Genomic DNA, 22,637 nt, shown 5'->3' on the forward strand with positions numbered 1-22,637 from the left:
TACCGAATTCTGAATCGGATTCTGGGGATTAGATGAGCATGTATGATATGACGGATTGGGATTCGGATTTGAAGATCCGGATCTCAGAATGGATTTGAATCGAAAGATTCGAATCCCTGTAGGGATTCAGTTTTCCCATCACTAGACAGCAGTAGTCGAGATCGAACAAGGCCAGCATGTTTATAGAAAGTCCAGGTGCAACACATTCTAACAGTGACATATCTATTGGCATCTTATAGTCGGTATATGGGAAGTTAAGTCGGTATAAAACAAAGAACTGTCCTCCAATCTCTTTTACGCACTAATTTATTTTTCTATTCATTTAGTTTTAAAGATGCTTTATTATTTTCAACTCACCAAAACCGAACCGAATATTGAACAAAAATAAAATCAGTCACGAAACTTTTTGGACATACACGTCGATAGTCGGTAAATCAAACCGTTTGCCAAAGAAACGTCAAATTATAGGACGATTCGACAACACCTATTACCAGGAACCTTGGCCACTAAAGTACATTACCGAGAAACTGAAGAAGCAACGAATGGCAACGAAAGTGACGAAAAAGTGTCTCGAAAAAAGAATTTTATAAACATTTTCCTACAGAATTTAGTAGAAACGTACTGAAATGATTGAATGCACTTGAGCAATCTTGAAATGCATTAAAACTTTGAAGTTAAACTTGGAATTTTAGTAAAACACACCCGCCAGTCCCATCCCACCAGTCTGTGCAACGACATCGAACAGGTCAATCGCACGCAGTGTAGCAAGTGAAACATCGGGTAAAAGGTGTATACTACTGCAAACACTACCGCGATGAGTACTACAGGTGTTTTGCCGTTTGTACGGGGAATAGATTTCACCAACAATGACTTCAGCGTAAGTATCGGGTCTTTTTTAACAGGTACTTCTATACGGGCGGAAAAGGAACAATTCGCCTCGCAATACTTGAAATGCTTGTGTAAGTTACTTGAAGACACGCGAAGGGTTGGTAACGCAAATCGTACTTTGCGTAGGGATGATAGGTGACATACTTCACATACTTGGACCGCTCTGCATGCAGTAGCACCCAAAAACTACACACATTCTATTTTTATCATAGCCGTTTTCTATGTTTTCTGGGAGAAAGAAAAGCGAAGGTGTGCTGTGCAACGATAACGTGCCATTATCGAAAGGTTCAATTTTCTCGAACTTGTAACATACCTATCGTACTTGGGGCATTGTTTTGTTTTTTCGATTGCGTTTACGATTTATTTGAAAGTCGCCGGTGTATAATTTGTTGATTATTTTATATTTTACTCTCATTCTTTTTCTAGGAAGACAAATTCCCCAAAAACATCAAGCACATGTCGGGCGTCCAGTGGCTTAAGCTGGACCGTACCGGCATGGATACGATACCAGACGAAATGGGCAAGCTGGTGAAGCTTGAGCACTTGTCGATGAAAAACAATCAATTGGACAAGCTATTTGGCCAGCTGAGCGAGCTTGGCTGTCTACGATCGTTGAACGTGCGCCGCAACAAGCTAAAGAGTCATACCATTCCATCCGATCTGTTCGAGCTGGAAGAGTTGACTACGCTTGATTTATCACACAACCGACTGAAGGAAGTACCGGAGGGTTTGGAAAGAGCCAAAGCTTTATTAGTATTGAATTTGAGCAACAATCAGTAAGTTAGAGACTGCTTTGTTAATAGGCTGTGTAGGACCACCTACTAAAATGTCGTTACCTTCTTGTTTCGTTCCAGAATTGAAACCATTCCACCATCGTTGTTTATAAATCTTACCGATTTGCTTTTCCTGGATCTGTCCAATAACAAGCTAGAAACGCTTCCTCCTCAAACTAGACGCTTATCGAATTTGCAGACGCTGATATTGAACGACAACCCGCTGGAGCTGTTCCAGCTGCGTCAGCTACCGTCGCTACAAAGCTTGGTTTGTTTGCAGATGCGAAACACTCAACGTACGATTAATAACTTTCCCGCCTCGCTGGACAGTCTGTCAAATCTACAAGAGCTGGACTTATCGCAGAATGCCCTATCCAAGGTGCCAGGTGCACTGTACAATCTCGCCAACGTAAAGCGGCTGAATTTGAACGACAATGTCCTAGAGGAGATTTCGCCGCTGATAGAAAATCTGACCAAGTTGGAAACGTTAAACCTGTCCCGCAACAAGTTAACCACCCTTCCGGCTGCCATCTGCAAGCTGCAACAACTCCGCCGGTTGTATGTAAATGACAACTTGCTCAACTTTGAGGGCATCCCGTCTAGCATTGGTAAACTGAGCGCGCTGGAAGTATTCTCAGCATCGAACAACGAGCTCGAAATGGTACCGGAGGGGCTGTGTCGGGGCTGTGGCTCGCTGAAGAAGTTGAACCTTAGCTCCAACAAGTTGATCACGCTCCCCGAAGCCATCCATTTGCTGACTGACATGGAGCAGCTGGATCTGCGCAACAATCCCGACCTTGTGATGCCACCGAAACCAATTGAGGCTCAGCGAGGGGACGGATTAGCGTACTATAATATCGACTTCTCGCTTCAGACACAATTGCGCCTAGCGGGAGCGAACGTACCGGCGCAGGTTCAGGGAGCAGCTAATAGTGGGAAGGATCCAATTGCGCGCAAGCTCCGCCTACGGCGTGGCGCTCGTAACGACTCTACCGACAACCAGGACTCGGCCAAAATCCTCAAGGGTATGCAGGACATCGCAAAGGAGAAAAACAATGGGCTCGGTTTTGGCGAAGACAAGGTGGAAAATCTTAAACCCAAACGGTGGGACGAAACGCTCGAAAAACCGCCGGTAGATTATTCGGAGATCTTCGAAGATGAGGACGGTCAGTATCCGGGACTGACTGTTTGGGAAATTGAAAATTTTCTACCGAATAAAATCGAGGAGGCAGCGCACGGCAAGTTCTACGAAGGCGACTGCTACATCGTGCTAAAGACCTCGCACGACGATAGCGGCCAACTGTCATGGGAAATATATTTCTGGATCGGAACGAAGGCAACCCTCGACAAGCGTGCCTGTTCGGCAATCCATGCCGTGAATCTGCGGAATTATTTGGGCGCCCGCTGTCGAACGATCCGCGAGGAGCAGGGTGATGAATCGGACGAGTTTATGGCACTGTTCGACACCGATGTGACGTACATCGAGGGCGGCCGTACACCGACCGGTTTCTATACGATCGAAAACTCGGTTTACATCATCCGGCTCTACCGTGTGCATGATGCTGGAGCGAACATTCATCTGGAACCGGTTCCCGTTAGCCATCGGTCACTAGATCCCGGGTACGTGTTTCTACTGGACACTGGGCTGCACATATTCGTGTGGTACGGAGTGCGCTCGAAGAACACGCTCAAATCGAAGGCCCGCTTCACGGCGGAGAAGATCAACAAGCACGAGCGTAAGAATAAGGCTGAAATCTACCAGGAATACCAGCGCCAGGAAAGCTTGGACTTTTGGCGTGCGTTAGGATTCTCCGATGGCCAGGGACCGCAAGATGAGGAAGCGGAATGTCTTAACCAATCGCACGTCGATCCGGAGTTTGTGCCGGTTCCGCCGCGTCTCTACCAGATCCAGCTGGGCATGGGTTACCTCGAGCTGCCGCAGGTAGAGCTTCCGGGCGGTGGTAGCAATAAGCAGCTGACGCACACCATTCTAGCCAGCAAGAATGTGTACATCCTCGACTGCTATCTGGATTTGTTCGTGTGGTTTGGAAAGAAATCGACAAGACTGGTGCGAGCGGCCGCCATTAAACTTTCGCAAGAACTGTTCACCATGATCGATCGACCGGAGTACGCACTGATCACCCGCGTTCAGGAAGGCACTGAAACGCAGGTATTCAAGTCGAAGTTCACTGGCTGGGAGGAAATCATTGCGGTTGATTTTACGCGCACGGCCCAATCGGTTGCTCGCACCGGAGCCGACCTCACGCAGTGGGCTAAGCAGCAACAAACCAAGGCGGACCTGGCGGCACTCTTTATGCCCCGCCAGCCGGCCATGACACCAATCGAGGCCGCACAGCTTGCGGAAGATTGGAACTACGACCTCGACGTGATGGAACCGTTCGTGTTGGAGAACAAAAAGTTCGTGCGCTTGCCGGAGGAAGAACTCGGTGTGTTTTACACCGGTGAGTGTTACGTGTTTCTCTGCCGCTACTGCCTCCCGGTAGATGAGGACGACGAGGCCGAAACGGAAGTGGACGGTGAAGGTGCCTCGGGTGGTGCGAACGACGTTGGTGCCGGAGCAACGGGAGCGGGCCCGGTGATGAAAACAATGAAACAACTCGATCCAGTGGCGGCTCCCGCCGAGGAAATACAGTGTGTGGTGTACTTCTGGCAGGGTCGTGAGGCGGGCAATATGGGATGGCTCACCTTTACCTTTACGCTGCAGAAAAAATTCAAATCGATGTTTGGCGAAGAGCTGGAAGTGGTTCGGATACACCAGCAGCAGGAAAACTTGAAGTTCATGTCGCACTTTAAGGGCAAGTTCACTATCAAGAACGGGCGGCGTAAAGAGCGCCAGCGTACGCCGGAAGGAAAGCTCCCGGTCGAGTTCTACCACCTGCGCCAGAACGGCAGTGCTCTTTGCACTCGCCTCATACAGGTCAAACCGGAGGCCTCCTTACTCAACTCAGCTTTCTGGTGAGTATACAGAAGTACCGAACCGTTGGTATGATATGTATAAAAAATAACCTGCTCGATTCAGTCGAATTAATTCGATCGAAGTCCGTGCTGAGGCTGATTATTTTCATAAATTTACTGTGCCGTCCGTGGTGCTTAGTATTATAAAAAAAAATCATGTCTCGCATTTTCCCACACTTTGCACATTGTAATAGTAGACTTTTATTGACCGTTTTCTTCTCTTGCAGTTACATCCTGTTCGTACCGTTTGAAACGGATGATGACTCCGAGTCGGGTATCGTTTACGTGTGGATCGGATCGAAAACGACGGGTGAAGAATCTCGATTGATTCAGGAAATTGCCGAAGACATGTTCAACAACCCTTGGGTTAGCTTGCAGGTCGGTACCAGCCTTCACAATGAGGTTCGCGGACCCTTATCAGTTTTGTACAATACTTTTTGCTCCAAATAGATACTCCACGAGGGCGAGGAACCTGAAAACTTCTTCTGGGTCGCACTTGGCGGACGCAAACCGTACGACACCGATGCGGAGTACATGAGCTACACGCGTTTGTTCCGGTGTTCGAACGAGAAGGGCTACTTCACGGTGGCCGAAAAGTGTTCGGACTTCTGTCAGGACGATCTGGCCGACGATGACATCATGATACTGGACAACGGTGAGCAGGTGTTCTTGTGGCTGGGATCCCGCTGCAGCGAAGTGGAGATTAAGCTGGCCTACAAGTCTGCACAGGTTAGTTTAAAAATTCAAATAAGCGTATTATAGCGGATGCTGATGATTATACTTATCTTTCTATAATGTATGGTCACAGGTCTACATTCAGCATATGCGCATCAAACAACCCGAGCGACCGCGCAAGTTATTCCTTACGTTGAAAAACAAGGAATCGAAAAGGTTTACCAAATGCTTCCATGGTTGGAGCGCGCACAAGAAACCTCCAGAGTAAACAACCTTGAGCAGGCGTGGAGCATCAAACTATAAAAGAGAGATAAAACAACGCACGAACTTTAAATAAGTTTACGAAAAAATCAAGAAAGACAAACTCGGAGAGCACCGTTGCATGGGTAATTCATTTTACACGATTACTGTATCTTGACTTTTGTAATTTATTGTAATTATATTATTTATTACTGCACAATCCAAACATCCACGAGCAGCAGATGTGTTAACCGTTGTTTAAGATGTCGGTTTTTTGTTGCTTTGTATGAAAACGAGAATTTGTTTAAGCTTAAAGTCTTTCGTACAATCATAACGTGTACTGGTAACATTTTTTCTATAGTCATTATTAATAACTTGTATGTTGAGAAGTTATAACAGTTTTTACTGCTTTTTTTTGTAATTGTATATGGTTTACTGTAAAGAAAGTGTTCGGATATCCGGGATTTTGGCATAGTTTTTTTTTTTAATTTGAACAGTTATGTAGTGATTTGATATTTCCCTTATTTTATTAACGTACGGTTCCTAGTACCGTGTTAAGCAACGTTAAATATTTACGAAATACTGTAAAATGGATATTGTAAAAATAATCAATTGAAAAATCAATAAAAATCCGCGAGATGGTAGAAATATATAAACACATGCCTCCCTATTGGATCCAAGAGCAACCAGGCATAAAGTTTCCTATATGTTTTCGAAAGAATCAAGAAATAGTAATTTTCGTTGATAGTTTCACATGTTTTGATTCACTTTATTCAACAATCATTGGATTGCACTAACAATCTTATTAGTTTGGAGTTTTACTGGAGTGTTTACAACTACACGCTGCCGCATCGAAGACAGTTTCTTTAAACACAACAAAGTTGTGAAGCACGTACTTTTACAAATTATTTACATAAATTAAAAACTGGGCAAACCTTGAATATGCGAAACGGGTTGAAGCATGATTAGTTTCAAAAGTGCAAATTTTTCTTGGACCAAATAAAAATAAATCGCATTCCTTGGCCGCCATCTCGTAAAATATCACTGTGGTGCGTGCAAAGAAGCTATCAGCAAACTATCGTCTTTACTAGTTGGTTAACTGTTAACAACCGTGGGTAACGTTTCGTTTCGATAAATGATTACTAACAAGAAACTCTACCGATACGGATTCGCTTGTTTCGTGTGACCAGAGGATCGAAAAAAAAGCGCAAGCAAACATGAGGCCAACGTGATAGAATAATCTGAAATGAAAACAACGGTACATGTTTAGTTACGTTTTACTGAAATGAGCAAATATATAATTATCTCTAAAAAGGTCAATTCACGATGTACCGTACCATATATGCAACGATTTGTTTCATTCTAAAAATATCGATCCTGGTCCGCATATGTTGTTAACTTTTTTTCCTTTAATCGTCATCGTCGTCGTCATCGGACGGCACAAAAAGATCATTTTCTTCGAGAAAATTGGCCATGTTCTTGCTGATGGTGGCTCCAATGAGCAAACCAGGGATAACCGTACAAATGATACCAAGCAATCCGAAGGGTGTAATGTCGGGCATGGGCTTTAGGGCACCACTTCGATAAGTGTACTTTCGGCGGAGTGGTAGCCGTACGACCTGCTGCTGGCTTCCGCTCGTTTCAAGTAAGGTCGGACGACCAACGGCACGAATTAGTCGAGTTAGAACCATCGTCAAATACTATTCTTTGTTGCGTATCGAACGTTGTTTAGAGAAAAAACAACTATTACAACAGGAAGATTGGATTTTTCACGACCGAATTCCTCAAACACTCAACTAAACTTTGCCGTCAAAACCAATGTCCGCATCACAGGAATTTTCAAGGTTCCGTTTGCAAGTCAGGTTACCTCAAGTGTGAAGCGTGGGCATTGTTTTAGCAAAACAATAAAAAAGATTACATTTTACACAAGCCAAAATTTGGCATGGCATTCCGGACTGTTGTATTTTGGTAATGAAATAAAGCAAACCAGGTAATAGTAAGTAATAATAGTAGTAATAATAATAAAAAGCTTTTGTGTTTCACCTTAGTAAAATAAAGATACTTTGAATATTTATAATGCGAATGTCATTACATTAACTGTGGTCATTAGTGTGGATGTTTACAACATTGTCATCAAGCAAAAATTTGCATTAAATCATAATCCTTTGTTTTATATGTAACAAAAAATAATATAATGATATATTTCCACATAAATAGATGAATACAGCCTCACACTCTCAGCGAACATACGCAATACGCAATTCTGCTTGCTATGGGATAACCTGCCTAGCTAGCAGAATTAGTCATCTTGAGAATTTTGACAGCTGATTCAAATTTGTTGGTTGTCAACCGATTAACGATAATTTACAATGGCACTTGGAACCATTCAATCGTGCGACGCCGTTTGACTGCATCACTTCTCGTTTCTGTTGTAAGCATCTTCGTAATTATTAGTGTTTTGAAGTTGTTTATTGTGAATTTATCGAAAATGGATGGTTTAAAGCGTAAAGACTTTTATAACAACAATGCTGTAAAACGTATGAAAGCTGCTTCGAATCAACTAACCAAAAAGCAGCGCCAAGAGTCGCGATATAAAATACGCCAATCCAATCGCGATATGAGTGAATCGGAAGAGGAGAATGCTGGTCCAACGAAAATGCATCATAGCAAGCGTATTAACGTCGTGGAATCGAACAGCACGATGTTACTAATAAGCGATCAGTATCAACAGAGGTTGCATCGTTTGCGCGAATTTCAACAGCAAAAGGAAATGTTGCGAAAGAAGAAAGCATCCCAAGCAGCACCGTTCATTCCGTATGTTAGCAATACACGCATACGTGACGAAGTAGATAGCAATCGGAAGGGGGCACGGGCTCTGCGTGAAATGCAGTTGAAACCAACAGAGGAAGCTTTGCCTAGGAAACGGGTCTCACCTTTGCCTATGAAGTTCACAAAACCACGGGTGGACTGTTGGAGGACTGAAGGGAAAAGGGAAGCCTGTAAAGATGTACAACTGTTGGCTGGTGGAAAAGAGGTAGCTGGTGAAGGTGTGTGTCGGTTTGTTCACCCGATTGCTATCGTGAAACCCACTAAAATGACAAAGGAAGTAAAGAACGCCATTAAGCCTGCTAAGAATCGTCTAAACATCGAAAATGTTGTGGTAAGTGGCGCACGTTACTCCTTATGTTGGGATAATTTTATTATATCCTTCGTTCTCCTTTTAGAATCATCTGACCCGTCCGAAAACGGCATTGGTTACTTCAACTGCTCGCAAGGATAAACGCAAGCCTCTAGCTTTCACCTTCGATCCTCCGTCCGGGTTAGGTGTTGGCAGAAAGACAAATACGCTTACCGTGGCCGATGCAGACAGCTTGTTCGATGGTATTAGTCCGATCGATCCAATCGAAGATCCATCTCCACACAAAAAAATTATTTTGCCAAAGCCCAACCATGAGGGAGAGAGCATTTGGGAGCCTCAACCCGTGGCTGGTATTCTAGAAGCAACAGCCATCGGTTGTGAAAGCGGTGTTATTTTGATAAACGATGATTCACCAGTGGCTGAAAAGGCATTGGAACGGAAAGCAGCGTTGAATGAATCGTTCACTATATGCGATGCAACAGATCGTGCTTTCGAAAACGCCGAAGACAGCATCTTTGGATGCCGTCCAATAATCACAGACGAGCAGGTATCAATTGTGTCCGATATAAAGCAATCGGCCCCATTAACAGAAGCAGGAGAAAAACAGGATACGGCCGACGTGTCTTCCTCGCCAAGAGAAGTGTCTAACAAAACGGTTTTGTCTGCAAACCGACGATCATCTATCTGGTCTGTTACATTGGTATCTGGAGTCGATGTGCCATCGCCTAGTTTTGAAAATGCACCGATCACGGTCATTTGTCTCGACGAACCGAAACAAAAAGACACATCTGCATCGTCGCGGAAACGTTCTTCACTTGCATTCACGGAGGAAAATATAAATACAGTAATCTCTCCGAGTGTGTCGAACGTACAATCTGACGTAGCGAATAGCATGGCTAATCCGGAACGACGAAGCTCATCCATTGAACCGATAGTGATTCAAGAAGGCGATACAGAAGATCAACCAGCAGCCCCACCGGAAGAGGTGCTTCAAAAGACTAATTTTTATTACCAGAAGGTAGATAGCGAATTGGCACGTCTGCAGGCGCTTTGCAACGAGTTTGCGCCCTACCTGGAAGGAGAATATGAATTGAATGATCACTGTAAAGGCTTGATCATGGCGGCACAAGGGCAAACGAACATACTCATCAACAAGAAACTGACAAAGTTCCGCGACCTGATCGGACATTATAAAACCAAGTGGAACGATCGTAAGGTGCGCAACGATGATCTGGATGGATTCTGGCTAATGGTATCGCTCGATTTGGATAACCTAGACAAGCGCTTCGCCGAGCTGCGGACCCTGCGAGAAAATAACTGGAAGGAATCGGACCCAGAGCCGCAACCGAAGGAGAAGAAACTGCAAGGCGCCGGTGTTAAAAAGCGAGCTAAAAAAGCGGCCGTTGGAAACGGTGTCGCGTCAAAACCATCCTCATCTATTGCTGCGATGATACGGAAGGCACGGCAGGAACAGTTGAAACAAAAGGCTACAAATATTGACCTGGGCGAGCTGGCGGAGACCGTTACATTTGTTAAGACACCTGTGAGAAAGTCCGTTCGCATTGCAGCGTCACCCAAACGCAGAAGTTTGCAGAAGCGATCGTCCTTCTGCGCCGGAGGTACACCGACAATTATCCACTGGGAGCACAATGCAAGCCCGGCTTCTAGAAAACGTAAAACGATTTTTCCCGAGGTAAGTAACAGAAAAGAGTAGTTATTGTGTCATAGTTTTTTTTTTCAAAACAGCCGTACTTTACTAACATTGTACCAATAATTATTTTAGATTAAACAAACTACGGAAAGCGTTAAGTCTATCCTTAAGACACCCAGAATCGCAGATAAACGACGGGCGAAAAGTGTTCTTTTCCTTGATTCCGGTCTCGATACACCCCAAACACGACGTAGACAGAGCAGCCGGACTGTAGTGGACACACCGAAACCGAAGATAAAGTTCAACGAAGAGCTTGAAATTGAGCACATTGACAACCTAGTGGCCCGTACGCCATCGCGGTTGGACCAGGAATTACAGAAAAGGCGTCGACAGTCCTTGATGTTATTCTCGGCCACAAGTTCGGATGGGGAAAAAAAGGACAAAGGAGAGCAACCTAACATTAAACCAAGTGGTACGCCGAAAAATTTAAATTCTAGTAAAAGAAGAAACGGCACCTCATCCCGCAATCTCTCTGCTGTCTTCTGGAACACAGAGGATGATGTTTTCCTAGAGCCAGATGGTAAGTGTGAACCTAGGTGATAACAATACAATATAAGGATTACTGGATGTGTGAAGAAAATGAGATGATTATGTTTGTTTTTGATTTTCAGTTGGATCCGGTGGCAAACGAATCACCCGTTCATCGGCCAGTAAGTCGCGCAAAAAAACACTTGACTTCTCTTAACAATCTCTACAACCTTATAAAGCAACATAGGATAAGAATTTTGATAACATTATTAATTTGGGTATTGTAATTTAATGTTTTGAACGTTTTTATGGTTCTTTTGGTGTCGCTGATTAATGTACAAATGTTATTTTTTAAACCCAATTGCTAACATCTTTATCCGATTTCTTTTAATAAAACAACATCTTTAAAAATGGATACAAACAATAGAACCCAAAAGAAAGAAAAACAAGATGCTTACTCTGCTAAGCATGGTTTTTACTTATACCATAAACATTTCTGCTTACACTAATAACATTTCTCCCTCGTACGTTTAGTTTTTCTCCAACTGTTCCACCACCGCATTACTATTCACTTCGGCCTCGTCCTGTTCGGCTGCGAAGGCGTCCGGGTCGTAAATTACTTTCACTATCAGCGAGCAGCTGGGGCAGGTGGCTATTTCTTCGCCGGCTATTAGCTCTTCGCGGCTGATCTGGAATCGGTCCCCGCACGGGCATGGGTAGTAGTACATCTCTTCCTCCTCATCGTACTCGAAATCTTCGATTTCGATCTCATCGTGATACACACTCATCTCGATGGCACGACTGAAGATGCAAAACACAGCATCGCGTACAATCTGCAGCCTGTGAGCTAGCGAATGATGGCGCGCGCGAACGTCGTCTTATGATGGCTGCATTCAGAACAGTTTCAGGATTTATTTTTACTTCCCGCGCACATTGCTGACCTCATGTTGCGTATTTTGGTGTCCGCAAATAGTTTCGAGAAATGTCACAAACAATCCGGTAATGTCAGATAGGAGGGGAAGTTATGTTTACTGTTTTCGTTGTTTGACAGCTGATCGCTACCGAAGACAAATGTTCAAATCTCACAAAAATGACCGTTAAATCACCAATTCGGGCATATGGCCTTAGTTGTAGAATCCTTAACCCACAGAGGTCTACATCACCAGGTTAGCTGGCGAAGGCCCAGGAAGCTGGATTCAACAGCCGTACTGGTGTAAATCCTCGCAGACGAAGAAGAAGAAGAAACCACTAATTCGTCTGAATTAGTCCCGTCGAATTTGCTCCTGCTTTTATAAAATTTATTTTTTTTTAAATTGCTGACATAATGGCCTAATTGCTGCTCTTTCTGTTAGAACCATATGCCATATGCGCTTGCACATCACTCTGATCTACTTCCGTATTCCAGCATATTCTATCCTACAGCTACTTAGAAGCTTTCATCGATTTTGGACCAATTCCAAGTCGCGGTGGTATTTGTGTGCACTGTTATTATTATTTTTACAAGAGTATTTTTTTTTTAATTTCAGCTTAGAGGACTATCAATGGTCCTTGCATCTTCTAGCCACCCCGAGAATTCAACGTTTTAATGTGAAAAAAATAAAACAGCACATTTAACACAAACGCTTGCTCACAACTGCGTAGGCTCGCAGCGCTCGTGCGGAGGTTTTCGTGAGTGGGGGAATGTTTCAATATCACACTTGAGTCATAGGTACTTATCGAACGCAAGTCTGTTTCTATTGATAAGATTAGAAACCTATAAAGTAAATAAGCACACAGTTCTAGTGACTCGACGCAGTCCAATTTTTTCGTTTCAGTTTTGCTACAGGGTGCGTTGCGTCAAGTGCAACAGAAAAGTTGGTTACGCTTGAAACGAATTGGGTTTCAGTTGCAAATTTCTTGTACTTGTGAATTTCATTGTGTCAGAACGCACCGATGGCTACGATTCCGATTCATTCTCCCGTAAGTTTGTACCCTATCGCTGAACATCCGATGAGTCATCGATGGAGTAGTAACGTAAATCCATTACATGTCAGGTTATCCCATTTTTGGGGCTTATTCCGGGTGGATTGAGCCACGGACGCATGCTGCGCATAAAAGGCATTATTACCAAACATGGCGAACGGTACGTAGTCACCCCACCCCGCCGCGGCAAGCCCATTCCAAGCGACCGATTTGGCGAATGACTCATTAACAAGTCTCCCCCCTTCACACCCGACCCTGTAGCTGTCAAATTCATATTCAATCCGGTGCAGCTTTGTCGCCGCGGGACGACGTCACGTTGCACATCAGCATCCGTCCGAACGAGTACGCCATCGTTCGGAATACGATCAAGAACCAGGTGGTCGGTCCGGAGGAGCGTCACGGCGGTTGCCCGGTACGCTACGGTGAGCCGTTCGATTTGCTGATACTGGCGGAAGGAGGGCAGTACAAAATTGCCTTCAATGGAGTGCACTTTTGCACGTTCGCCCACCGTTTGCCGGTGCATCACGGCCGTTACATCGCGATCAGTGGCGGTTGCGTGATTTATTCGATCCTCTCCGAGCACGATCAGCCAGGTTCTTCGTCATACCAGCCGAACAGTAAGTGCTTGCGAAATTTAACGAAAGTTACCTTGGCGCGGCTTGACCAAGCGGCGATAGTGTGACATTGGTGTCGATAAGCTTAAGAAAAATTTTAACGTTATCTCGGTATTAATCTTATCACCAAACACTCTTATTTGTTTCTGGAATAATGTTTTTCCTTCTTCTCGTCCTTCGCAGTGCCATCATCGTACCCACACTCGATAGGATTCGCTCCACCTCCACCGCCATCGATGCCAATGGCGCCACCACCACCGTACACACCCCTACCTACGCACCCGATCGGTGGCGGTGGTGGACACTACAAAGGTAGAACACGCCGAGCGCTCTTTCTGAAGCTGTTCTGAAAGTCCATCAATTTCACGTCTTTTCGAAATGTCCCTTTTGTAGATTTGTATCCTCCGCCACCACCGCCACCGATGACAGGATATCCGCACCATCCTGTACCTTACCAACCGGCCGTGCCCTTCTCGGTACTGTTCAAAGAAGAATTGCAGGCAAAGATTGAGCAAATGTAATCATTCTTAAAACAAAAAGAAAGCGTCAAAGACGTAGTATGCTATTCGAGCGTAAAAATTGCAAAATGCCTAAACGCATTGAGCGATAGCCTGTAGCTGCGAGCGGCTTACGGTACAATAGGCGGGTATTTGTGTCTTATCACTGCTCGTGTGTAAATGCACAACAGTTACTTGTAAACCAAGTTTAATTGGCTTATATCTCGTTCCATTTATGTTTGGCGCATACGTTCTATGTTTTACTTTATATTGTATGTTGTAGTCAGTGCAAACTACATTCAATTTCGGTTGTTCATTATCGTTTGAGACGGTCCTTTGTTCAGAATTCAATGTTCCACGTTGTACTCGTTGTGTTTGTTTGTATGATTCAATGCTTCATCATCTTCCTCAAATCATTTAGGTTCAACCACATATCCCCCCAACGTCAAAGGGAAGTAAGACGGTAAAGATGAAAGAGATGCTTGCAGGTGGAATTAATCAAACGCAATATTTGATCCGCAATGCAATGGGTAGGGCGTCTGATCATCCAACCCATCCGGTGCCTTCAACCCCAGCTGCTAGTCCCTGGGTTCATAATGATCAGCAAACCGCTGACCAGGTATTTTGTAGCTTCTTATCTATTGTAAATAAGTGTTTTCAGCTGTTTTCTATTGCTTTCTGTTAACGTGCCTTGTTATGTTGTACAGTCCGGATGGGTTATGGTGCCACCGTCGGTTCCAGTCGGTGGTGGTCAAAACTCTCAACCATACCACCCTTGGGGCCAACCCTACCCGACAACCGCTGGCCAGGTATTTGCAGCTTCTTATGGATTGTAAATAAGTGTTCTCAGTTGTTTTCTATTACTTTCTGTTAACGTGCCATGTTATGTTGTACAGTCCGGATGGGTTATGGTGCCACCATCAGTTCCAGCCGGTGGTGGTCAAAACTTTCAATCATACCACCCTTGGGGCCAACCCTACCCGACGACCATAGGACACCAACAGCAGGCAACAAGTGGTAGTGGATTCCCGATGGCTGGTGCAGATGCGACAATATTATCGCAGTCCCTGTCCGTACGTTTGTGAATCTAAAGTTCTGTTACTTTGTTTTGTATCCATCCCAATATGCCATCCGTGCTCTTGCCTGTAGAAGCTTTTAATCAATTTCAAGGCACACAATATGCGGCACACGATATTCATATTTTCTATCTTCTTTTGATTGCAGAAAAGGAAACAAAAGAAACTGTTAAAATACGGTGCCGCAGCGGGAGTAGCCGGTCTAGGGGGTTACGCCTTGGCGAAGGGTATTCGACGCAAAGGGAGCAGTAGCAGCAGTAGTGATAGTGATTAAAAATTGATTATCATAAGCTTGCCACATAAATACCGTTTAATTTGTGCACAATAAAGCACAGTAACGAATTCTTGTAGATGCTTTACCGTCACGAAGTTTAACCAAAAATGCATATCTTAACCAAACAGAAAAAATAAAATGTTACATACAACTACAATCTAATAAGTGAGTTTGAACATTTACAGTTAAGTCGAATGAATGACAAAAAGAGGTTAAAATATTCTACACACTATTGGAATTCGTTTACAAGCAAGCAAACGAAGAATATTAAGTACCTGAAATTGTGTTACTTTGGACATACCAAGTTTACCAAGAATTTTCGTTTTATTTGCCACATAATCACACATTTTGGGTACGGTTTCGCTGACAAATTGGATGATCGTTTTGTGCAACAGTTCGATACCATGACGATAGCGGGGGCGCGGTGGTCTCCGTTAGCGAAATGGGCATTCAATGTTTGAGACAAGGAACTGTGGTTGAAAAGAATTTTATCCAAATACTTTTTCGGTGTTATGATTCATTTCACTGATTCGTTTAGATACGATTAGCTAAGCGTAAGCAAGTGTTGAGAATATAATAATTCTTAATCCTGCAAGGACACCACAATGATTCTTTGAATAAGGTTCTCACTTATTCATGTGCCTATTCATTATTCCTTGTCACAACTTTGCGGTTGTTCCAAGTAAGAATAGGAGAGTATTTAACCCCGGAATAATAGGTACGAGTCGTTTTTTTCTCTATTGTTGCAAAAACCATCGAATGTATTACTTCTCTAGATTAAGGGCATTTATGAATTCTTCCAATTTTTCCTGAATTTGTCTCACGCGAACTGAAATGGTAATGAAGGCAATTTCATGAGAAAAATTAAAAATCTCATCTCAAAAATCTTACTCCAAAACAGTGCTACTTACTTAATTCTTCTGCTAGTTGCACTCGTTTGCCGGTAAGCAGTTGCTGCTTCTTCTCGTCATCCTCACCATACTCGTCCAGCACTTCCTTGATTTCTTTGTCTAACCGTCGCGCTTCGCGATTGATGACCTGTTGGCGCAGGGCATTCGCCGTTACCTTGATGACCTGCTGGATGCGCCAGAATAGCACCACGTCGCTGCAGTTGATTTCACAATCGTTGCCCTGCTGGGAGTACAGATAGTACGCTTTCCGGCAGTCGTACGCACGATTCAGTGCTTGCTTCAGGAAATGCCTAGGAAGAAAGAGAGGGGACCGCAAATAGGGGGGAAGGTTATTAAGTCGACACACAGGCAATAACTATTTAATAAAAGAAATATTATTCCGTCTTGTCAAAAAGAGGTATGTTAGTATTCAAGTTCCATTTTTACAAATTTTAAAAAGACTGATCCATACTGAAAAATGGTACTTGAGTTGGTTTCATCCAAAATATAGAAAAATCTTAGAAATATTATCCCGTCTTCTCAAAAAGAGGGGTGTTCGAGTTCTATTTTTTTAAATTCTGAATATTTTTGATGATGATGATGATGCTGTGTTTAGTTGCTTGGTCACCAACATAATATATGATTAAATAGGTCAAACTCTTACCGCCTGTAGATGGGATACCACGTTTCCCGGATGTAATCCGTCTCCACTTCCACGTTGCTGCGCTGAAGATTTTTCCGCACCGTCGTCAGCTCGTCATAGCTGAGTGTTGGCGAGTGTTTGGTGTCACTGTCCAGTATCTTATCGAGCTCACCCTTCACCTGGCGGCGTTTGTTCTGCTCCTCGGTGGACGAGCGCCACTGGAGCCACTTTTGACTAGTGCTCGGACCGAACATTTCTGCAATCGTTTTCTCCGTCGTTAGCAGCTTCTCCTTAACGGATGCCTCGAAGAAACGCACCGCCTGATCCCACTCCTGTTTGTCATGCACACTCCGGTCCTCGAGTGTATTGAGCTGGATCACACGCAGCATATCGATGGCCTTATCCTCCCACGAGTGCCGCCGGATCGCTTCATCGATGACAGCACTCTTCAAATTGTCGTACAGATCGTCGTGGTCCGGTGTCTTACGGGCAACCTCCATGAGATGCTGGAATTCCTTCTGCAGTGCTTCCCAGCCGGCTTCAACTGACTTTGCCGGAAGCGCCTGTTCAGCCCATTGGCGAAGTTTAATGTCAACCATCGTATTAAATGAATCTACAAAAGAATAGGGAAACAAACGATATGTGTTATAAGAGATATTCCACAAACATCACCCTGCGATCGCATTACTCTGTGATCCGGATTGTGCTGCTGGTAGGTACACGTTTTCAAAAACGTAACTGGACAGTTTTTCCCACAGCTTACTGTTCAACAGTTCTTCCCACTTCTTCGCCGACACTTGCGACAAGTTTACGACCTCGTCCAACACCTCCCCTTTGGCTTTTTCAAACAGTTCATCTCGACCGGATTCCCGAAGCCTAAAAAGTATACAAAGAAGTCAGACAGTCAAGACAGTCTCAACCGGGCAGCTGTTGACTAGATCGCATAAACATACCGAGGGAAGTTGTTCTTCCATTCCGTTTCCAGATTGAAGCGCGTCGCCTTGAACGCATCGGCCTGCTGTTCTATCGTTTCCCGAACCATCTTCCAGAAACGGTCTGCAACCGCAAGACTGAGGTTTCTGGTTGTCACTTGATGTGACATTGTGACGCCACTTCTGTGAAAGTGGAAGGGAGAATTAGATGGTAAGCAAGAGGAGCGTGTCCCGAATACCTACTGGAACAGTTTGGAGTTTTTGAAAAACTTTTCCTCATATTCGCGTATCGTTTCGATGCTGTCATCTTTACGTCCACGGCCCGTGACGACCGCAAAGTAGCCGAGCGCCTTCATGGGAAACAGCTTGCCGGAGAGAATTTTTCGAATGCGATTCGGGTCTGCCAGATCCTCCGCCAGATCCACCTTGGTGAGCACAAAAATTGTACGTTTGCCAAGTGCATCACACTGCGAAACTAGGTCGGTTACGTTACTCCTTTCCGCGTCAACCGAACCGTCCTGTTGAAGCAAAGGAATAATTTAAGATAACGGTATAAAAAGTATTGAAACGTGCTGATGTAACAAACCTGTATGCAAAGGATGATAGCATTCGGGTTGCTCATGTAGTGCTCGGTCATGTGTTTGATTTGATCGCGCGTGTCCGGCGCCATGTCGACCGTTTGCGTCGAAATGATACCGGGCAAATCGACGAGCACCATCCGCTGCAAGCCCGGGCCCTTGACGGTCATCGAGATGACGTCCATGCTGACCGTTTTGCCACCCCGTACCGAATTACGCATGCGAATCTCCACGTCCCGCCGCAATTCGGCCAGATCGCTTTCCTTGGTTAGATCGTACTCTCGCTCCGAGTCGCGAAACTGGGCCACATGATACGGACCCTCCGAAAGGGTCACCTTAACGGGGGCGCGCGTCATCATTTCGCCACTTCCGCGCGGAAATATACGCGCCTGAGCGATCGACTCGAGTACCGACGTTTTTCCACTGCTCTGATCGCCAACCACAACCACCCGGGGCAGATGGTCGGCGGTCGTGTACGTCGTGTCGTACCCGGACAATTCGTCCAGCACCTCCGAGTACATGTCGATTAGCGATTTCTTGATGCGCTTCTTCGTCGGCTGCTTGCGATTGGTCTTCAGGATTAGGAATTGCTGCCTGAGGTCCCGGTTTTCCTTCTCCAGCTTTTCCACCTCACGCTGGTACTTCAGCTGCACGTTCATGATTTCCGTCTGCAGCGAGTCGACCTGTGCCTGCAGGCTATCGACACGTTTACGACTCTCTTCGGCACCGAGACCCTTTGCATTGACCGTGTTCTTTGCCCGCAGCTCATCTTTGGTAGCTTTAGTGGTACGAAACCGGCAAAAAAAGGGAGAGGAAAATGGATATAATTCAAGTGTTCACATTTTGCTACACCTAACACCAAGCAGGTTAACATTCAAGAATGACTAAATTAATTATTCTACACTATTTCACGCGGCCTAGGTACTAAAGCGTTGACTTGGGAAAGAAAAAAAAAATGGTTTGCACCGCTCTTTACCTCCGTATAGCTCAGAGATAAACTCTGATAAATTCTGGAAGGAACCTAGATGCCAAAGAAAGAGAAAAAGAAGAGAATGTTTTCGATTAAACGCGGAATTGTTTTTCTTTTCTTATGACCGGGATGAGCGGGGACGTAACAGAAGTTCAAGATGATGGTATAATAAATAAGCTTTGCAGTCGAATAGCTGCCAGGATGCTTTGGATCGATATTAGGTTGTTACATTAAATATGATTTATAATGTGTCTGGAAAGGTTCTTGGTAATCTTGTATAAGATTATTATGATCAAAACAAAAGCTAATCTCGCATATTGTTGGTTTGTTGGGTACACGACATCATCACTTTAGTGGATTCTAAATCAAATATGCATGATATAGTTTGTTTATTTTACATGGACTTTATGTTGTTATCCTGAAATTAGCTAGAAAAATCAGAGAGCATTGTTTGGAACAGAGCTCTTGAAGCATTATTTAAAAAAGATATTTCTGTTGATTTGAGGGTCAACGCTTCTTTCTTTTCAAATATTTTTCATTTTCATTTGGTATATTAATTTATAAGACGAGATATGGGTAGAGATATGTGTAGCTGTATCAATTATAGTTTCATCAGGTTTGTTAAAACAGTTATGTATTCTATTCCATAAATCTGGAACACGGCCTAGAATAGAATACGAAAAATTTTTAACAGAACTAATGAAAACACAGTTACTACTATTCTTATAGTATACTGTTGAACCATAACTTAGGAACTTTTATATTATAGCATATTTTCTAATAACCAATACAAAAAACTGGTAGGCTAACGTTTTTACATAAGAGAATTATTTTCATGTATTATTAAGAGAATTATTTTTTTTATTCTATCCAAAATAAGAATTGTAAAAGGTAAAACCATCTTATCAAAAAGTATCCTACTAAAGTTCAATGGTTTAAACATTATTATTCTTTAGATAAACACACATGAAAGCGAACTTAATGTCCATGTTAAGGAAGTAGAGTAACATTTAATCATTCTTGAGCACAGTATGGAGGAATACTGATAGTGTTGACGTTAAACATGTTTAACTTTTACTTACTCTCAATTTGAGGGTTTTGTTGCGTTTCGGCAGCTTCGATTGCATTATCCAATCGTTGGTCGAACCATTGACGCCATTCGTTTATTTTATGCTCGCTGAGTTGCTTTAACCGCGGATCTAAAAGTAACCAAACGATCATACATAATTTTCGGTTCGATTAGATAGGATGACTCCCTACTTGGCCTACCCACCTATTTCGATCGAGTCCTTTACGGCATCTTTCACAGTTAAGAGACTTTTGGTGAAATTCGCCCACTTTTCGTTGTCGGGTAGAACCTCCTCCAACCATTTCATATCCGGCAGGCCATCCTTCCACTCTTCGTAGCGTTTGTTCAGCGTGACACCACCACCGATGGCACCGCCCAACACCAGATAGCGTAGCTTCAGGACGCCTCGTAACACACGGCCGAGCAGCATTCCGTAATTCCGATGCTGATGTGAATACTGCCACCCACTGGCGTTCGGTGGTCGTAGAAATTCCTGCTGGCGGTAATAATTGTACCATGACCAAGCCGTCCCCGGACCGGATGCGCCACCAGTTGTGCCACCATTGTTCCCGGTAGTGAAACCCGAAAAGTTCAACCGGCTCACTGTATACACAACCGGTCGAATATGTTTGAACCGGGGGTCAATACTGCGTCGCGCCACGATCAATGTCACGGTTAGCATCAGTATTTTTGGCATCGTACGATGGTTAGCGTTGGTTTCGTCATCGTAGACCAAACGGTGAGCCGCAAGAGAGTAAAAACAAAAAATCAATAAACTTTACATAACATCCATATGAGCTCGTGATGAGCTGCTGCCTTCGCAGACTTTCTCCTGTAGTTGCTCTGCCGTGACTTACCTCGACCATCCACGCAGTAATTGGGCCATCTTGCGTTCAGGTTTGATCACCAATCCTTTCAGTGTCCGAAAGTGCTCAGTATCCGTTTACCATTCTTTCAGTAAGCTAGCTACAAATCGCAACTCTTTTACTGAACTTACGCCTTTTCGCGTTGCAATTTTCAACCAGCTCTGTCACTTTTTGTGTTGGCAGAATCGAGATTTGGAAGACTTGAAGATTCGATCCCTAGACGGATTCCATAGATTTGAATCCCATCTGACGGATTCTAAAAATTTTCTTAAATTGGGACTCGAATCAGATATGATTTGTTTGGGATTCGTATCAGATTTGATTTGTTTGGGACTCGATTTGATTCGGTTCTGACTTGATCTCAATCTATTTGAATTTTATATGACTCGATCTAGACACGAGGTGAGTTGAATTAGTCTCATAACTAGTCGTTCTACAGACAATGTGATTGAGCACCCGGTTGACAAAAATTCAAATTTTTTGCAGCTGTCATGTAGTACCAGCAAGTTTTCCATGGCAGATTGCTGGGACTCTTGCTGGAACTACATAGTACCAGCAACAATGTCAATTTCTGTCAACCGGGGCAGTTTACTCGTCTTGGGCGCTGGTTAGAACAGATTGGACAAAGATACAGGGTTTGACAGGCCAACATACAACTGGGGCAACGTTCCTTCTAAATCGCACCTTCTTTCAAAACAATAACAAAATTGAAGTTCTAACGTCAACTGGCTTATCGATCAGCATCACGCTGTAACTCGACACGGAGGGCGTAACCGATCAGTGTCAAAAAGGAACTTGTCAATAAAATGAGCGTTCTAGACACGGCAGAAAATCATCACGCTTCTGATGTTTCATATTGTTGTACTTTTTTCATTGGAGTTTACCGCTGTATATATTTTAAAAATCGCGCGCTTTTTTGTACGTTTGGTTTCACATACCTGGTGAATTTCATTACATACATACTACATTACATACATACTTAAAACATTTGTCCGGGTTGTTCGGAACTAGGCTGACACCGGATAATCGAATTCCACGGAGAATCAGGCTTTCATACAAATGCAAACCTTCCTTTTCTTCTTCGCTATCCAACATCTCTATCTCAAGGAACTCGTTGAATTCGTTCTCACCCTCCATTGTTCAATACACAATGTAATTGCTCGCTTGAATCTTCACAAGACACTTTTGCTACACTTTGTAATTCACCAGGTATGTGAAACCAAACGTACAAAAATGCGCGCGATTTTTAAAATATATATAGCGGTAAACTCCAATAAAAAAAGTACAACAATATGAAACATCAGAAGCGTGATGATTTTCTGCCGTGTCTAGAACGCTCATTTTATTGACAAGTTCCTTTTTGACACTGATCGGTTACGCCCTCCGTGTCGAGTTA

General features: G+C 43.8%; 6 protein-coding genes across 7 annotated transcripts; 3 read left to right on the top strand and 3 right to left on the bottom strand.

The window, feature by feature from the left end:
* The first annotated feature begins 606 nt into the window (after window positions 1-606).
* LOC131289604 (protein flightless-1) lies at window positions 607-5,822 on the top strand. 2 transcript variants are annotated; one of them, XM_058318896.1, is made up of 6 exons: window positions 607-881; window positions 1,319-1,664; window positions 1,743-4,637; window positions 4,865-5,015; window positions 5,088-5,366; window positions 5,446-5,822. In XM_058318896.1, the coding sequence occupies exons 1-6, from the start codon at window positions 815-817 to the stop codon at window positions 5,578-5,580; spliced, it is 3,873 nt and encodes a 1,290-aa protein (XP_058174879.1). In that variant the 5' UTR covers window positions 607-814; the 3' UTR covers window positions 5,581-5,822. The 2 variants fall into 2 exon arrangements, with proteins under 2 accessions (XP_058174879.1, XP_058174878.1); XM_058318895.1 differs by having other exon boundaries at window positions 607-877; window positions 1,315-1,664.
* Window positions 5,823-6,895: 1,073 nt separating this feature from the next.
* On the bottom strand, window positions 6,896-7,371 carry LOC131288092 (essential MCU regulator, mitochondrial). Its single transcript, XM_058317192.1, has one exon. It carries the CDS (start codon window positions 7,241-7,243, stop codon window positions 6,962-6,964), a length of 282 nt encoding a protein of 93 aa, XP_058173175.1. The 5' UTR covers window positions 7,244-7,371; the 3' UTR covers window positions 6,896-6,961.
* A 586-nt stretch (window positions 7,372-7,957) lies between these two features.
* On the top strand, window positions 7,958-10,774 carry LOC131285234 (uncharacterized; the record flags this gene model as incomplete). The annotated part of the gene is made up of 3 exons (XM_058314089.1): window positions 7,958-8,712; window positions 8,777-10,384; window positions 10,475-10,774. Coding segments are annotated over exons 1-3 (2,580 nt in total), but the record flags the coding sequence as incomplete, so codon positions are not given.
* A 363-nt stretch (window positions 10,775-11,137) lies between these two features.
* Window positions 11,138-11,834, bottom strand: LOC131289995 (diphthamide biosynthesis protein 3). The gene has a single exon (XM_058319371.1). It carries the CDS (start codon window positions 11,656-11,658, stop codon window positions 11,401-11,403), a length of 258 nt encoding a protein of 85 aa, XP_058175354.1. The 5' UTR covers window positions 11,659-11,834; the 3' UTR covers window positions 11,138-11,400.
* Window positions 11,835-12,802: 968 nt separating this feature from the next.
* On the top strand, window positions 12,803-13,796 carry LOC131287841 (galectin-5-like). The gene is made up of 4 exons (XM_058316927.1): window positions 12,803-12,829; window positions 12,904-12,992; window positions 13,094-13,449; window positions 13,630-13,796. The coding sequence occupies exons 1-4, from the start codon at window positions 12,803-12,805 to the stop codon at window positions 13,794-13,796; spliced, it is 639 nt and encodes a 212-aa protein (XP_058172910.1).
* A 1,788-nt stretch (window positions 13,797-15,584) lies between these two features.
* On the bottom strand, window positions 15,585-21,395 carry LOC131289485 (dynamin-like 120 kDa protein, mitochondrial). The gene is made up of 11 exons (XM_058318759.1): window positions 21,233-21,395; window positions 20,580-21,022; window positions 20,389-20,505; window positions 19,313-19,357; window positions 18,345-19,114; window positions 18,002-18,276; window positions 17,780-17,941; window positions 17,515-17,702; window positions 16,848-17,439; window positions 16,205-16,494; window positions 15,585-16,122 (listed from the first exon to the last, which is right to left on the bottom strand). The coding sequence occupies exons 1-11, from the start codon at window positions 21,259-21,261 to the stop codon at window positions 16,058-16,060; spliced, it is 2,976 nt and encodes a 991-aa protein (XP_058174742.1). The 5' UTR covers window positions 21,262-21,395; the 3' UTR covers window positions 15,585-16,057.
* Between the last annotated feature and the right edge of the window lie 1,242 nt (window positions 21,396-22,637).

The sequence above is a fragment of the Anopheles ziemanni genome, chromosome 3, assembly GCF_943734765.1.
Source record: "Anopheles ziemanni chromosome 3, idAnoZiCoDA_A2_x.2, whole genome shotgun sequence".
NCBI lineage: Eukaryota > Metazoa > Arthropoda > Insecta > Diptera > Culicidae > Anopheles > Anopheles ziemanni.

Coding starts and splice junctions, on each gene's coding strand:
- LOC131289604 (XM_058318896.1), top strand. CDS start 815: ATGAGTACTACAGGTGTTTTGCCGTTTGTACGGGGAATAGATTTCACC. Junction 882..1,318: donor CAACAATGACTTCAGCGTAA/GTATCGGGTCTT, acceptor TTTTCTAGGAAG/ACAAATTCCCCAAAAACATC. Junction 1,665..1,742: donor TTGAATTTGAGCAACAATCA/GTAAGTTAGAGA, acceptor GTTTCGTTCCAG/AATTGAAACCATTCCACCAT.
- LOC131288092 (XM_058317192.1), bottom strand. CDS start 7,243: ATGGTTCTAACTCGACTAATTCGTGCCGTTGGTCGTCCGACCTTACTT.
- LOC131289995 (XM_058319371.1), bottom strand. CDS start 11,658: ATGAGTGTGTATCACGATGAGATCGAAATCGAAGATTTCGAGTACGAT.
- LOC131287841 (XM_058316927.1), top strand. CDS start 12,803: ATGGCTACGATTCCGATTCATTCTCCC. Junction 12,993..13,093: donor ATTACCAAACATGGCGAACG/GTACGTAGTCAC, acceptor CCGACCCTGTAG/CTGTCAAATTCATATTCAAT. Junction 13,450..13,629: donor TTCGTCATACCAGCCGAACA/GTAAGTGCTTGC, acceptor CGTCCTTCGCAG/TGCCATCATCGTACCCACAC.
- LOC131289485 (XM_058318759.1), bottom strand. CDS start 21,261: ATGGCCCAATTACTGCGTGGATGGTCGAG. Junction 20,506..20,579: donor AAAGGACTCGATCGAAATAG/GTGGGTAGGCCA, acceptor GGTTACTTTTAG/ATCCGCGGTTAAAGCAACTC. Junction 17,703..17,779: donor TGGAAGAACAACTTCCCTCG/GTATGTTTATGC, acceptor TATACTTTTTAG/GCTTCGGGAATCCGGTCGAG.